Source organism: Tripterygium wilfordii, chromosome 19, assembly GCF_013401445.1.
Source record: "Tripterygium wilfordii isolate XIE 37 chromosome 19, ASM1340144v1, whole genome shotgun sequence".
Lineage (NCBI taxonomy): Eukaryota > Viridiplantae > Streptophyta > Magnoliopsida > Celastrales > Celastraceae > Tripterygium > Tripterygium wilfordii.
In genome coordinates this window covers 1427239-1441895 of record NC_052250.1, presented here as the reverse complement: position 1 = coordinate 1441895, position 14657 = coordinate 1427239, and the positions used below count along the sequence as shown (strand labels likewise).

Sequence of the window (14657 nt, the reverse complement as noted above, 5' to 3'; positions counted from 1 at the left end):
CAGTAAGATGAAAGGAAGAAATGATTGTAGGGGAAAGACTGGCGAGAGATGTTGTTTTGACTAAGTATTTGGAAAGAGGTAGGAATGATGTTTTTCTGATCTGGTGATTCCCCGAATCCACTTTCTAGAGGTGGGTGAAGAGTATTTATATGAGAGTGAGTTTCGTCTTGGAAGTGGTGTCAACAACTCGTGTCCTTTTTGAGTGAATCCGAAAGCATGTATGTGTAAAGTCATGTATAAGTCAATTTGTCAGAGTCTGTAACTGAATAGTGATGGGAGTGTTAGGTTAGGTGATTAGAAAGTATGGAGCTAAGACACGTGTCGTATAGAGAAAAGAGAATTGAACTGAATATACATGAATTATCTGACATTATACAATTGAGAGATCATACATGAGTACACGTAACCTGTTAGATCAATAAAGGATGTATGAATTGCTTGGTTATATTCCTAAATGAGAATATGATGTAACTCGTCTTGGCGCCTTAGTAGCTACATGGTCATGGCGCCGTATCCTTTATGTGTCAGTTAAATTGTGTCAAGAAATGATTTCCCGTGAACAGCAAAGATGATGTCAGATGTGACTTCCATTGTGGGTGTCAGGGATGACGTATGATTTATTGCTTGTGATCCTCTTTGGTTTATGGGCCCAAAACTCAAAGGGCGTGGTCTTGACTGTTGAATAAGCCCATATCCACGTAGTTGTTGGGCCTTGGCCCATATTTGGAAGTTGTTTGGGTCTACACGAATTTTGGCCACTATAATACGTATAAAGTATAAACACTACAATATAAGTACTAATAATTAAAAGATGGAACATTTTACAAACTCTAGATATCTCATTTTATTTATAAGTATATTACACATAAAAAATTTCGTTTAAGAAATGGAAACTTAAAAGATGGAACATTTTTACAAACTCTAGATATCTCATTTCCAGTGCATTAGTATCAACTATACGAAGAACAAGCATCTATCTTTTTTTATAATCCAAATGTGTTGAATCGATTTAGCATTTGAATGCGTTTTCGATTGATTGTATTTTTTTTTCTTTTAAAATGTTGAGTATCTATTATATAAATATTATTTTATTTATTTTAACTTTTTATTGAAATTCACCGTATTATAGGTTGACAATGCAACCACCGAGAGGTGGCTCAGTTGACAATAGGTTGGATCAGGCATATGTGTACCTAAGATTCGATTTCAATGTGAACAATGTGAAACATATTCTTCAATGATATTTCAAAAACAAAATCCCACATCATCATCGTCATCTCAAAACTATCAATTATTTGATAATGGCTAAGCGCGGAATGCTCAGAGCTCTCCCGAAGAGAACTCTCTGTCAATTCTCCGTTTAAACCTCGGTTGTCTCTGGATTTAACATAATGAACCATCTTTCGCTGCAAATGCGTTCATGGTTGATAGTGTATGGGAATTGCTTCAGTTTTTCTTCAAGATACAGTTTGTTTGCTTGAATTTGATGTTTGTGTAGTAAATAAGGGTTAAAAAAAATGGCTGCATCTAAATCATCTAATGGAAGGAGTATGCCATTTGTTTTGAAATTTCATCTTGAATTCTCTAGTACCTTGCTTTGAGGAAGTAATTTTCCAACTTTTCTTTTTAAATTTGCAAATTGTGGTGAAACTCTTATGAACAGTGACGATTGGCGAATCTAGAAAATAGATTGAGAAGGGCTTGATCAGTGGCGGAACAAGGAATTTATAAGGTTGGAGCTCGGGGGAAAAACGCCAATTTTTTTTTAACCACTATAATATATAAATATTTTTTCCTTTATATGAATAATCTTGATGTAAGATTCAACCTCACATCACTTACACCATACTTTAGAATTTTTAGTTGTGAACTCTTGGTAAAACACCATCCTATCTTTCATACTTTTTTTTCTCTCACATCTATATAACTATACGGATAATCTTATGTAGGATTCGACCTCACATCACCTGCACCATATAAGTTATGATACTTGTCAAGATTAATATCTCACTTTGGATTGGCATAACCCAATCAAGTGTTATACAAGTAAAGGCATTGCTCACGTTAGAACACATTTTTTAGGCCTAATTAAGAATCGTCAGCAATGATCCATAAAGAACAGATCCCTGAGGACTCATGACCCATAACGGACGATATTCTTGATGTAACATGGAATCGACCCAACACCTCCTGCGACTACCATATATACAAGTCTCTGACCTCCTAAACATGGTGGTTTCCCAATAAAATGAAGGGTCATTGTCACACTAGCTAGGAATTGTTTTCATCCAAAGAATGTTAAAGCGTGAGGCAAGAACATTCCTCTCTCGTACACCAAATACATTCATTTCAATTTTCAAAACGTCTCCGCCAAACACTTCTCTGTGTTATTATAAGAAATGTTGCTATCAAGAAGAAGAGCAGTCAAAAGAAGGAACCCTAATAGTTGAAATTAGTTAGATCCTTCAATCATGCACTCGTGCAATGACAATGAAAGTGATATATCAGGATACACTTTGAAAGAGACACCACATCACATGCTCATTATGTATGTATATATAATATACGTATTCTTGAACGAACAACATAGAATACTCAAGAAGGGTGTGTCGAAATTATTAGCCAAAACGCATCAACAATATCATCATTTTTTGGTTTATCGATTTTCTTTGGAAACATTGGACATGAGAAGTTTTGTTTTTCATGGGTCATCGTCAATGGTATTTAGGCTCATAAAATACGTTGATGATGTGAGAGGGTTTGGGCTATGCTTATAAGCCACCCAGTTGAGTTATACCAGACTGATGTGAGATTATAGTCTTGACAGGGTGAGTAGCTAGTACTATAGGAGGTCGTGGGTTCGATTCTAGAGAACTGTGATTTGCATGGCGTCGGGATGTGAGACTAGATTATGCTTTCGGGATTTACTATCCAGGGGTGAGACTTAGGATAGACCGACTCCTGATGGGTTCCTCATTACGAAAATACAACCGAAAAAACTACAATTTCTTCTTTAATTTCCATTTACCTAATTCATTTTCTAACTAAAAGCAATTGTAATGTAATTGATAAAAAATTCTTGTCCTCTTTCCTTCCACATATAGTGTGAGACATTTTTTTCTCAAATAAAAATTTAGTGTAATATAACTTGAAAATATTGCCATTACCTTCATATGGGACGGTCAATATATATTATACAATTTTTTTTTGAAATACTGTTGAGAACAATATTATACAAATTAACCTAACATATATATGTATGTATGTATATGTATATATACGTACATAAAATATGATCCATTGACTGCTATAGATCATGATGAAGGGCCTTAATCTCATCATATACACACACACACACGTATACATACATAATTAATGGAACAACAACATCATGATTTTGTTCCTTGAAGGCTACAGGTTGTTGTTCACAGAGAGCTAGATATTGAGCAAAGGACAAAAAATGTAGAAAAAATTTTATCAACCAAGGTGATTGAGTACCATAGACAAAGGAACTAAACAAAGACCCCTTTTTTTCAATTCTGTGCATGAAACATCACTATTCCTTGAATTGCTTCCTTTCTCCTACAAAACCAACCAAAAACCCATATATGCCTTGTTAGGTAAAGGGGAAGAAACAAAAGTTTTTAATCACCCAAAAACCAACAAAAGAGACAGAATCAAACAATGGCCAAACCCTAATCACAAACACAAAAGACTTCATTGATTAGTCTTTTTTTTTTTAATAAATTTCATTGATTAGTCTATTACCTGATCATTATAACTCTTCAGACTATGATATTTCTCTCTTGGGTTCTTCAGCTTGTTCATCATACTACAAACCTGGGTATATATGATACAATTTTAAAATTAAAACAAGCAAAAAAGAAAGAAAAAAAAAAACTCATTTAACAGTTGACTTAAAATACACAAATCCCACAATGTTTTTTTTTGGGTACCTAAGAACGGAACATTTGATATGGGTACAAAATTAGGCCCTCAAACCAGCGGGCACAGAAGTTTCCCACCTTATGATAGGATAAGTTGGGTCAAAGCCTGATGCATTGTCATAAAGGATATTGATCCCAGTGGGATTCGAACTCAGAACCTTTTGAGTCCATACGATTTGACCAAGAGAGATTTACCAACTAGGTTATCATCCAAGTAGTTTCCCAAAAAAATTATAAACTCAACAACTATAAAAACATTGAACATGTAGTCTGACCTTGGGACTATTAGCAGGAGAGCTGGCAGTATCTTCCAAAGCATCATCAACCAAACCACCTTCATCAATTTTTCTCTTCTTGAAGCTCAATGATCTACTGAATGACCTTTTCTCCATTATTGGCATCCCAACAACATCTTGTAGATCATTACAAGCAAATCTCTTCGTGACCGAAGAAGCTGCATCGGATAGTACTAGAGAAGAGCTTTCAGTACAACAATGATCATGATCTTCAAAAGAGAAAGAACTCTCTTCATTGTTGTTCTTGTTGTTAAAGAAATCTTCAAAGTACATAGTCCACCCACTCTCCTCTTGCGACTCAAGATCACTTGTTCTTTCACTATAAGAGATTGCTTTTCTTGTGGAATTCATTGTGTTTTCCATATGATCTAAAGAGAAAGAGCAGGAAAGATTGGTTGGAATTAAGAATAAATGATGTGTTGGGTGCTAGAGAAGAAGCTCCATGAGGAAATATGTATGTTTTGTATATATAGGAGAGAAACAAATAAAAGAATAATAAAAAATAGGAGAACAATGTGCTATGTTGCTTGGAATCTTTTGTTTTTGGGGGCCCAAATACAGGGAGTTGGAGAAGTTAGTGTAGGCTTTGACCTTTGTTTAATTACATATATAGTAGATTAGGAGATTTTGCAACATAAACTATTATTTAATTAGTTTGCCAACATGCTTGCAATAGATTAAGTGGCAGGTAGAAACTCACCTTTGATTCCACTCTATATGCTTTGAATTAGTCATTAGTTTGAATTTAATAATCATTCTACTTAATATGATCTATCTTAATTAACTTCAACACTAATAATAATATAAAAACACAATTTAACCTCTCTTTTTCTTAAGTAAGCGGGAATGGAAGCTCGAATTTGAGTACCATCCAATTCAAGTATTTGTCTTAATCATCTCGGCTTAGAAGTTGTCGGCAACCAATTTAACCCTTTTTTTTGTAACCAAGAATAATATCATACAAGCATGTCTCTTGGACATCTGATACGGGCCTAAATTCAGGCCTTCAGATCCGCACGTACAGAAGTTTCTCACTCGACAACAAGGTAAGTTGGGCCAAAGCCTAGGGCATGGCCACAAGGGTATTATTTTTAGTGAGAATCGAACTCGGCACCTCCCGAATCCATATGATTTGCCCCAGAGAAACTCACCAACTAGGCTATCACCCAAGTGATTACCCAATTTAACCCCATTCATGCACATAACATTATCTCAACTAGATGCTCTCATATTTGCCTATTAACACTTCTTTGCCCTTCAGTGACATAAGAATTGATTAATTTACTTCAACGTCAATTCTTTGGATAATATTCTTTAGAAAACAGAGAGAAACACTTCTTGTTGCCACGTTGAATTGAACATTTCTATGTCTTCCTTTGAAACAAAAAATTAATACAAAGGTACTAATTAATCATTAGATAGTGACCTAGGTGTGATGATTATTGACCTTAGCCACAAATATGCATAAACTATGTGCTGAAAATAGTACCAAAGTTATAGAAATTAATCAAGAACAAGTTATATGACTTCATGCTTTTGTTGCCAAATCATATTTTAATCATAGTGGTTTTGTTTGTCATTGGCTGACATTGAATAATTAATTAGAGCTCTTAATTATTTTCAAAAGGGTTAGGCAATTGCCAACATTAATTCAACAAATATACAAAGACTACAATTATTATAAACCTAATTGGAGATTAGCCTAATTAACATTTCTATGGACTACAATTATTATAAACCTAATTGGAGATTAGCCTAATTAACACTTCTTGTTGCCACGTTGAATTGAACATTTCTATGGACTCAAAAAGTCTCGAGTTCGATTTGTCATTAAGAATAATATCCTTATGACTAAACGCTGAGTTTTGGGCAACTTACCTAGCTGACCCCCTATCACAGCCTATCAAAGTCAATTTTTTTTTTCTAACGTTGTATCCCATTAAGGCTAAACAAAAGAACCCTAAAAGCAAATCAATATATTGAAGTGGCTGTAATCTAATTTTCCAAAAATAGATTGGAATGATCCATATTTTGAGATCATTATTTAACCTTGTGGAACTAAACTTTCCATATATTCAGCATTCATGTGAAGGCCCAATATTTTTATGCCAAAAGGACAATTTGGTGGGGGGTCATGTTCTTTTTTTTTTTTTTTGAGTACAAGTACAAACACAATATACGACACACCACCAGATCAAGCCTCTTAAAGTACAGGTGTCAACAAGCCCCACGCAGGAGGCACAAATCAAGCCCACGCAGGGGCAGACTATCAAGCCCACATAGGGGCAGACGAAGCCCACACACCTCCTTGTAAATATTCGGAGGAGGTGAGACTAGAACCCATGACCTCAGTCAGGGACATGCAAAGTCATTGCCACTCAACCAATGGCTCATTTGCGGTGGGGGGTCATGTTCACAAGAATAATACTATTTTTTTTGTATGAAAACAAAAGTGAAGTATCTTTTTGTAACCTTGTAGCCTCACCTTCCAAAACACCTATTTCTAGAACCCTAGTTTATTTAATTAATTTATTTATTTTTATATTACCTAACCTTAGTAGTTCCTCATAATCTATCACATAATTGACTTTGCATCTTATGACATTCTTAGTTGAAGATTTTGTTCTATTTTAAAACACTTCCTTATTGTACTAAACCTACTGTCATCTCTTATTACCTTATACTTTCTGGTTTCAATCAAAGTCATCATCCATGAGAACATTGGCTCTATTAATATATATTGGATTTGAATTCAATCCGAATACATACATGAGTTCTTAATTAGCATGTTAGAAAATCCACCCAAAATATTACAAATCAATATTGTCCGTTCTGGGTCACGGGTCCGCACAACTTGTTTATAAACCAATCGATTGGTTATTAGTTTTTCCTAATTTGCTTCTAAAATAAAAGAGGAGGACTAGCTATAGGAGAATACTATATATACCTAAAATAGGAAGGCTACAAAATACCTAACATGTGTGATATCAAAACATGTGGTGACCTCCTAGATTAATGTCTAATTGGTTAGAGACTGAATTAGACAATGATTCTTCATGTGTGTTTAATCAAAGAAAAATTAAAGTGATAATGGGTTTGATCTCATTAATTTCCCAAGATAATGGACAGAAATTGAAGACACTAACTTTATTAATTATAACTTGAATCCCCGAGAAAATTTGTTAATTACTAATTAAATTTAGGTCAAAGTAATCTTGTATTATTTCTTGTTGAAAGATGAAATCACATGAGAATTTTTTGTCATGGTTAGAGAAATGCCCCTTTCAATAATCAAACCATCTTCATCAAGACCTTGAAAGTTGAAACACATGTCCATTCATGTCCCACGTGCGGCCTAGGACTTGCTTTCCACATTTGTCGTCTTCACATTCAATTTCAAATAAAGACATTAATTAGCCATTATGGATGGTCTATGCAATACCTAACTGAAAATAAGGCCTAGTGAAATATTTATTTACATATAAGGTCTTGGGTTCGATTTCTCACTGAGTTTAGTTTCATAATTTATATGACATAAACTATATAGAGTCAGGTCACGCGTTCGGAATTTATCATGTAGGGATGAATTTTAGGTCGTGAATATATATGGATTTCTCGTTACAATAAAAAAAAGTAGAAATATACTGTAGTGTTAGGTAACTCATATAGTGATAACCTAAGTATCTTAAACGAAATTTTAAAACGTTTTAACTTTTGGTCATTTTCTTTGGCTTCTACAAGAAATTAAAATCATACAAAAAGAAGACAAAGATAATCATACGGAGAGATGCCCAAGGCACAAAAAATTTGACTAAGTTAGACCAAGTACTGTATGTACACAAACTTTAGGTAATCTCTGGTACCACAGTATGTGTGCATGCATATATGCATATATATTTATATAAATGAGGTTCTAATTTTTGGGGTTCAAAATATTTTTGTTAGAATTTAGAAAAAATATATTTTTATTTTGATTAGTCTTATGAACCCAACGATATATTTTTTATTTGAAAAAAAAAAAGCAAAGCTATAATTCTGGATCATTAAATAAAAAATAAAAGACATTTCCTATACTTTTTTAGGTTGCATTTGATTTTTATTTCGAACAAAAAATATTGTTGCATTCTTTAAGACTGATCAAAATACAAATATATTTTTATTAATTTTTTTAAAAAAACTTGAACCCTAAAATTTAGAACCTCTTAGGAGAATTCTTTTATATATATATATATATATATACAAAAGATTGGCTCTTATACGAACCCGCAATTTTTGTTAATTTATGGATTTTAATGAATCTGATCAACGGTTGAGATTCAAAGACCCGTATATCAGAATTGCAACCCGATCGTCACTTCAATCTTCAACATCACCATATCAATGTCTTCATTATTCATAAGTTTCCTTTTAGTTTTGAGTGTCTTGATCCTTGCAAGGGCCTCGACACCTCAAAGTTTAAAACTCTTTAGTGAAATGATGATTGGGCCAGGGCCCAATGTAGTCTGGCTACCAAGGTCTATATTCTAGTAACTAGGGCTGAACATCGGGCCGGGTCCCGGGTTATCGGACCGGGTTTGACCTGACCCGATAATTTTTAGGATAAGAATGACCCGCCCGATAACCCTGTTAAAAATATTCGGGTTATCGGGTTTCGGGCTATCGGGTTATCGGGCTATCGGGTTCGGACCGGGTTTCACCCGATAGCCCGGATAAAATTTTTTTTAATATAAAAAACTAGTTTGACTCATGGGTTTCTATGCCTTTTAAAACCAATTTCAATGTACTTTGCTTGTGTTTATTCGATGTGGGAACTTGTATCACTTGTGGGTTTCCATACGCACAACTCCCTCTCACATACAAAGTACAAAATGAGGTGGAGATGGTAAGGTTCTTCAGTTTCGTAATCTCCAACGGCAGTGAACCGGCGAAGATAGTAAGGTTCCATTGCACACTGAAGTTTTTCCGGAGTCACATGTGACCAAGATTCACGAGTCGTCGCTCTCCATGTGTTTTCTCATCCCTTGTTTGGTACAGTTCTGCTTGAGATAGAGCTGCTGGACAAGCTTGTGAACCTTACCATCTCCAATGATAACCTTACTGGGAAGTTTTCTGTCAATAACCTTATCTGTGTGCTTGTGCCACATGTAAGAAAGATTTTGAGGTGGGTTTTTCAATATCCCACATTGAATAACTACAAAGAAAATGATAGAAAAAAAGATATAAAATGACATAGAAGCCCAGGTGTCAAGTGATAAATAGAAATTAAATAATTATAATTTTTTTTTGTTATAATTGGATATCGGGTTATCGGGTCACCCGATAACCCGATAACCAATGAAATTCAGACCCGAAACCCAGACCTGTTAACAGAGGTCCGGGTCGGGTTTAGCCCGGCCCGATAAAAAGGTTATTGGGTTAGCCCGATAACATCCGGGTCGGTCCGGGTCACCGGGTCGGATCGGGTTTTCTGACCCGGTGTACAGCCCTACTAGTAACTTTGGTACTAAGAAATATAATGGGCTTTAGAAATTAACATGAATTGGTTAAGAGCACGAGCAAGCCTCAAGAGACACAATTTTTTGTTGTTGATAGGGAAGGTCCCATCCCAACGATTACATGTTAAGTGGGCTTTATACGCATGTTTTTAATCAATGACTGTACTCATGTTTCATAAACAATAAGTAATATAAAAATTATTTTAACATTATTTTCTTGAAAATCTAATCAATTATCAAAATTATGGCTATTATTTATTATTTAGAATAAACATTGAGTTTTGTTCCCAAATAATGTGTTTAACAATGTTCTAGAAAGAGAGTTTTTAGAAAGAGAAAACAGACTTATAAGAATATCTTTGATGTGAGTAAGACTGAGATTTTCATGAATAGGGTTGAGATTTTCAACTATAGAAAAACCCTTCTCTTCCAACATGCACCACTCAGTCCATTTATGGAAGTTTTCCCATAAGTGTATTACATCATTATGAATAGGTTTTTGCAGATAAAAACAGTACTATGTGATGCACAAAGTAACAAACTCGCATATTAGGGATGTGAAATGACAACTAATAATAATAAAAGACAAAATACCATTGAAACCATGAGAAAATTACAAAAGATAGAAATATAGATCAACAGTGCTAAATGTCCCAGTGATCCCAATTGCTGAGGTGCATAGACAACATTTAAAGTGTATGTGGTGAACTCCACATGCACTTGATCTCAGTTGTTGGGACCTTTATCTTTTTCGAATACAAATTGAAAAATCAAGACCCGGATGTAGAAAAAGAAGAAGAAGAAGTAGAAGAAAGTAGTTCATGTCATTTAAATGAAACTTGGGTTCACAGAAGCAAATGAAAGCAACTCTTCATTATGTTCAAATATGGCCATCTCATCTTCACGCAATGATACCCAAGCCTCAATTCCATCACCCTCCTTTGTATCCACAAAACTAGCCTTATTTGGGACATTGAAGTTAATAAAAGAGATCCAAGTTGGCTTCCCCCACCCAAAATCGGCTTCGTACACCGGCATTCGACACCAACTAGAAAAAGTATAGGCATCTACAGCACCAATCCCTTTTCCCAAGCTTGTTGTTTCGAGAATTTTTTTCATGTTGTCTGATATTTCTTCCCTATTCACTTTCAACTCTTTCAATTCTTTTCTTAGCTTGAGAACAAAGCTTTGCAATTCTATTTCAGTTTCTGAAAATTCTGTCGTGATTGGTGTGAGAATATTCCCAACCGAGTATTCTGACAAGGGCGTTGATAATCTCTTCCTTAAGTTTACCGCGTGAGTACATGAAGAAGGTCTTGAGCACGTCCCTTTGATTGATCTTGAGGCAGTCATTGCACACTTCCAAATTAGCGCGGTTATAGCTTCTACACGAGTAGGTTGTTGGACGCCCGCACTAGCAATTTTAGCCTTGAGTGCATCAATGTTTGAAGCAGTGAAAAGTAATCTTTTGAGTACGCATGACTCATCTCGGATAAGAGGCACATCAGCAATTGAAGGAAACTTGTACTCCACAGGAGGAAAGAGAATCGCTCCAGTAAATAATTCCGGATGAACTACCTCATCGGCTTCACGTGCTATGGAACCCCATATCTTCATAAATGTCATGAAAGTGGTTGCATCAGCGATCTTGTGCACAAGACGAACTCCAATTGCCATGCCACCACACTCAAAGAAGTTAGTTTGAACGAAAAGTAAAGTACATGTCCCCGTTGCCGCCGGGAGTTCAACCTCAAGAGGTTGGAATTCTTTAAATTGATCAAAATTAGGGTTTCGAAGAACATCGGACAAATGACAATTGACTCGTGTTTCGATAAACGTAGCCCCCTCGTCATTACAATCTATAGAGATATGGTCTTTGATTCTTCCGGCGAAAGGGTAATACATGGTTAGGGTTTTGGATAAAGATGTTTTAAGATCTTGACATCTCTTCTTGACATCTACATGTTGATTTGTGTCATTTTTCACAGGGTAGAAGAGAATCGAATGGATGTACGTTGCGGGGAAGAATTGATCAAGAAGAGAAAGCTGGAAATTTGTAAGGTTGGAAGGTGTAGGAGAGGATGGTTTGATTGTTTCTTTTGAAACAATCTCAACTTTCATTGTGGCACTAGCCATCTAATGACTGCACTGCTTTCAAAATTGGATCGAAGAAGTCTTACAATGACTGGTTTGAAAGGAAACTAAATATATATGCAAATCACTACAACAAAATAGGAAGGTAGAAATATATGATCGCGTGCTTATAATTTTTTTTTCCCAATTCTGGTTTTTATGGACAAATTCAGAATATACCTAGTAATGGGAATAACTCTCTTGACGGCAAAGTTTCTTAGACGGGAAAAATTAAATTAGAAAGAAGCCCCAACTTGCCAAAAACAACAGTTGCGGTTTTTTCTAGCCGTGTGTAAAGAAAATATGACCGCAACTGTTGTGGTATCTTTACATGCGGTTTTCAAAACCGTAGATATAAATATTTTTACCGCGGATAAAAGTTTATCCTAAACCGTGCAATATTGATTTCGTTATCTTTTATTTATTCTTTTTTATTTATTAATATCAAATATTTATTCAATTATTATTTTTATAGGTGTAATGAAGATCTAAAAATTATTCGAAGGTGATGCAAAGATTATTGTGGAGGCTGTGCAGCAGGGGTTGGGCTATTTGTCAAGTTGGCGTAATGTGTTGGAGGAATCTTTGTCTAATTTGCTGGGTTCGTTGGAGGCTTGGAAAATAGCTCATGTTCGTCGCCCGTGTAACTCCTGCGCACATATTCTGGCAAAGGAAGCCTTGCAATTGGATAGGGAATGGACTAGAATCTGCAACCCTATTTGAATAAGGAATGGACTAGAATCTGGCCAGCAATGTTCTAGTATAGATTTCAGAGATTGTACATGGCTTACACCAAGACTTCATTTTCCTCAAATCATGTACACACCACTATTTCAGCAGATTGCAGTCTTAAATTCAATCTAAAAAAACTTATGAATGGAGAAACTAAAAATGTAGGAAGAGGAAGTTGTTGGGATTTAGTATAGAGCATGTTTTGTGTGTAGTGACTCGGCTTGATGACCCGTCCCGAGAAGATTGTTGTGGATCCTATGAGTGGATTTTCTGGAGGCTTACTTCGTTGAGCGGAGACGAGGGCCGATAGGCTAGAACCGGAGTGCTCAGAAGGTACTTAATCTAAGGATTAGGGTATATTTTAATTTTCGACCCATTTGTAAGTAGGGTTAGGGTATATAAGTGTTATTGTAACCCTAGAGCCATATCTTGTATTCTTTCTCTGAAATAATGAAGACTCTCTACAACTCCGAGGGCGTAAGCACAATTGGCCGAACCTTGTAAGTCGTGGTGTCTTGTTTCGATTGCTTTAATTTTTCGCTTATTCTCTGTTGTTCATATCGTTCCCAACAGAAGCTAAGTTACTTAATCTAAGGGTTAATAACAAATGGGCAACAAAAAAAAAAGAGTTTTTTTAATGAAATAAATATGAAACGCTAACTTTCAAAAAGCATATGGTTACTCTGGCCAACATGGTGCATCATGGTAGAATATATATGCAGCCACATTCTGTGGAAATTTTTGACATTCTTAGTTGAAGATTTTGTACTAATTTAAAACACTTCCTTAATATTGTACTAAACCTACTGTCATCTCTAATTATCTTATACTTTTTGGTTTCAATCAAAGTCATCATCCATGAGAACATTGGCTCTATTAGTATATTGGCTTTGAATTCAATCCGAATACATACATGAGTTCTTAATTCGCATGTTAGAAAATCCAACCAAAATATTATAAATCAATATTGTCCGTTATGAGCCAAGGGCCAGCACAACTTGCTTTTAAACCAATCCGTTGGTTATTAGTTTTTCCTAATGTGCTTCTAAAATAAAAGAGGAAGACTAGCTATAGGAGAATACCATGTGTACCTAAAATAGGAAGGTTACAAACATACCTAACATGTGTGATATCAAACACATGTAATGTCTAATTGGTTAGACATTGATTCTTCATGTATCAAAGAAAAATTAGAGTGATAATGGGTTTGATCTCATTAATTTCCCTAGATCATGGAGAGAAATTGAAGACACTAAATTTAGGTCAAAGTAATCTTGTATTCTTTCTTGTTGAAAGATGAAATCGCATGAGAATTTTTTGTCATGGTTAGAGAAATGCCCCTTCAATACTCAAACCATCTTCATCAAGACCTCGAAGGTTGAAACAGATGTCCATTCATCCCCCACGTGCGGCCTATGACTTATACTCACCTACGGCTTCTACTTCTAATAGGTCATGAACTAGATCAGAATCATTCCCAACGAGTTTATAATAAGTGATGGGTTTGAGACTTTGTTGGTAGGGCAAATATAAGATATTGGGTTCGATTTCTCACTTAGTTTAGTTTCATAACTTATCTGACATAGGCGATATAGAGTCAGATCATGCGTTCGGAATTTACCATATAGGGATGAATTTCAGGTCATGAACAAGTGCTTAAACATTTTTTCCCATTCAGGGTTATTTTACAAATTCAAGAACATACCTAGCAATTGGAATAAATTGAAATTACCATATCAGTATATCACAAAAATTCTCTTGATGACAGATTTTCCTAGATAGAAGAAAAAAGAAAAAGAAACCCCAACTTGCCATAGAAACAAACAAGGCCTTAAGTGCAGGTTTAAGTTTGGTAACTTTCTTTGGCTTCTACAAGAAATTGAAACCACACAAAAGCATACAAAGATCATACATAAGCCCAAGAAACAACAAATTTGACTAAGTTAGACCAAGTACGATATATACACAAACTTCAGGTATTTTTCAATCTCTGGTACCCCGGTATATAACAACGCTTCCCTTATGTAAACACCCACAATTTTTATTAATTTACA

General features: G+C 35.2%; 2 protein-coding genes across 3 annotated transcripts; both read right to left on the bottom strand.

Moving 5' to 3' along the window:
* Positions 1–3163: 3163 nt before the first annotated feature.
* On the bottom strand, positions 3164–4679 carry LOC119986250 (vascular-related unknown protein 4-like). 2 transcript variants are annotated; one of them, XM_038830825.1, is made up of 3 exons: positions 4223–4679; positions 3769–3840; positions 3164–3582 (listed from the first exon to the last, which is right to left on the bottom strand). In XM_038830825.1, the coding sequence occupies exons 1-3, from the start codon at positions 4604–4606 to the stop codon at positions 3478–3480; spliced, it is 561 nt and encodes a 186-aa protein (XP_038686753.1). In that variant the 5' UTR covers positions 4607–4679; the 3' UTR covers positions 3164–3477. The 2 variants fall into 2 exon arrangements, with proteins under 2 accessions (XP_038686753.1, XP_038686754.1); XM_038830826.1 differs by lacking the exon at positions 3769–3840.
* Positions 4680–9228: 4549 nt separating this feature from the next.
* On the bottom strand, positions 9229–11874 carry LOC119986165 (stemmadenine O-acetyltransferase-like). The gene is made up of 2 exons (XM_038830718.1): positions 10578–11874; positions 9229–9434 (listed from the first exon to the last, which is right to left on the bottom strand). The coding sequence occupies exons 1-2, from the start codon at positions 11872–11874 to the stop codon at positions 9229–9231; spliced, it is 1503 nt and encodes a 500-aa protein (XP_038686646.1).
* Positions 11875–14657: the final 2783 nt, after the last annotated feature.